Consider the following 886-nt stretch of genomic DNA (forward strand, 5'->3'; position numbering starts at 1 on the left):
AAGCGGGCCGGCGGGGTTGCTCGCGAGTGCCCGCCAGGGACCCCGCAAGTCCCTCCTGGCGCTCGGCCCCCGGAGCCCGGGAACTGACGGCCGCAACATGGAGGACAGTTATTGTCCGCAGAGGAACTCGCACACGTAGGCCCGAGTTCCGTCCTCCCGCGGAACCCGACAAAGTCCTCTATTCTCTAAACAGAATGCGCTACGCACACTGCGCACCTTCGCGAAGTGGGCCGGCCCGCGACGCCAGGAATGTTACGTCGCTCGGGAGGCTCTCCCCCGCCCCCCGACGCTACGTTCCTCTCCAGGCGGCGCGAGAACTCTACGCCCGATCCGTACTTTGTTTTTCTCATGCCGGCCGCAAAGGGCGCCCACCTCCGCCACTGACGTAAAAGACTCCCCAGAATACCCGCAGTGCACCGCGAAGCCCTCGGGCGATTCCGAGACGCTGTTTACGTACTGTCTCCGACGTACGCGGCGTTAAGCTGGAGCAGGCTCAGCGCCGGCCGCCATTTTGTGCAGTCGCTGGGAAGGAAGGAGACGCCTAAACCGCGGCCCTGCCGGGTTTGAGCGTAGCCAAACCTACCCCCTGTTTTTATTACCCCGATTCTCTGTGTTTTGCTCCCGTCTCCGACGAGAGAGGCGGCGACGGTGGCGTCTGCGACGGGAGACAGCGCGTCGGAGCGAGAGAGCGCCGCGCCTGCCGCCGCCCCAACAGCGGAGGCGCCGCCGCCATCGGTCGTCACCAGACCGGAGCCGCAGGCCCTCCCGAGCCCGGCCATCCGCGCACCGCTCCCAGATCTCTATCCATTTGGGACCATGCGCGGAGGCGGCTTTGGGGACCGGGACCGGGACCGGGACCGCGGAGGGTAAGGGAGGAGGAGCCGCG

At 66.8% G+C, this 886-nt stretch overlaps 1 protein-coding gene across 1 annotated transcript in view; it reads left to right on the top strand.

Moving 5' to 3' along the window:
• The first annotated feature begins 477 nt into the window (after positions 1–477).
• The window catches only part of DDX17 (DEAD (Asp-Glu-Ala-Asp) box helicase 17), a 17,508-nt gene continuing 17,099 nt past the window's right edge, over positions 478–886 (top strand). The window contains exon 1 of the mRNA XM_004675660.2: positions 478–866. Within this exon, the coding sequence (XP_004675717.1) occupies positions 817–866 (50 nt within the window). The 5' untranslated portion in view covers positions 478–816. The remainder of the gene's footprint in view (positions 867–886) is intronic.

The sequence above is a fragment of the Condylura cristata genome, unplaced genomic scaffold (genome assembly GCF_000260355.1).
Source record: "Condylura cristata isolate star-nosed mole 26May11 unplaced genomic scaffold, ConCri1.0 scaffold00004, whole genome shotgun sequence".
In the NCBI taxonomy this organism is placed as follows: domain Eukaryota; kingdom Metazoa; phylum Chordata; class Mammalia; order Eulipotyphla; family Talpidae; genus Condylura; species Condylura cristata.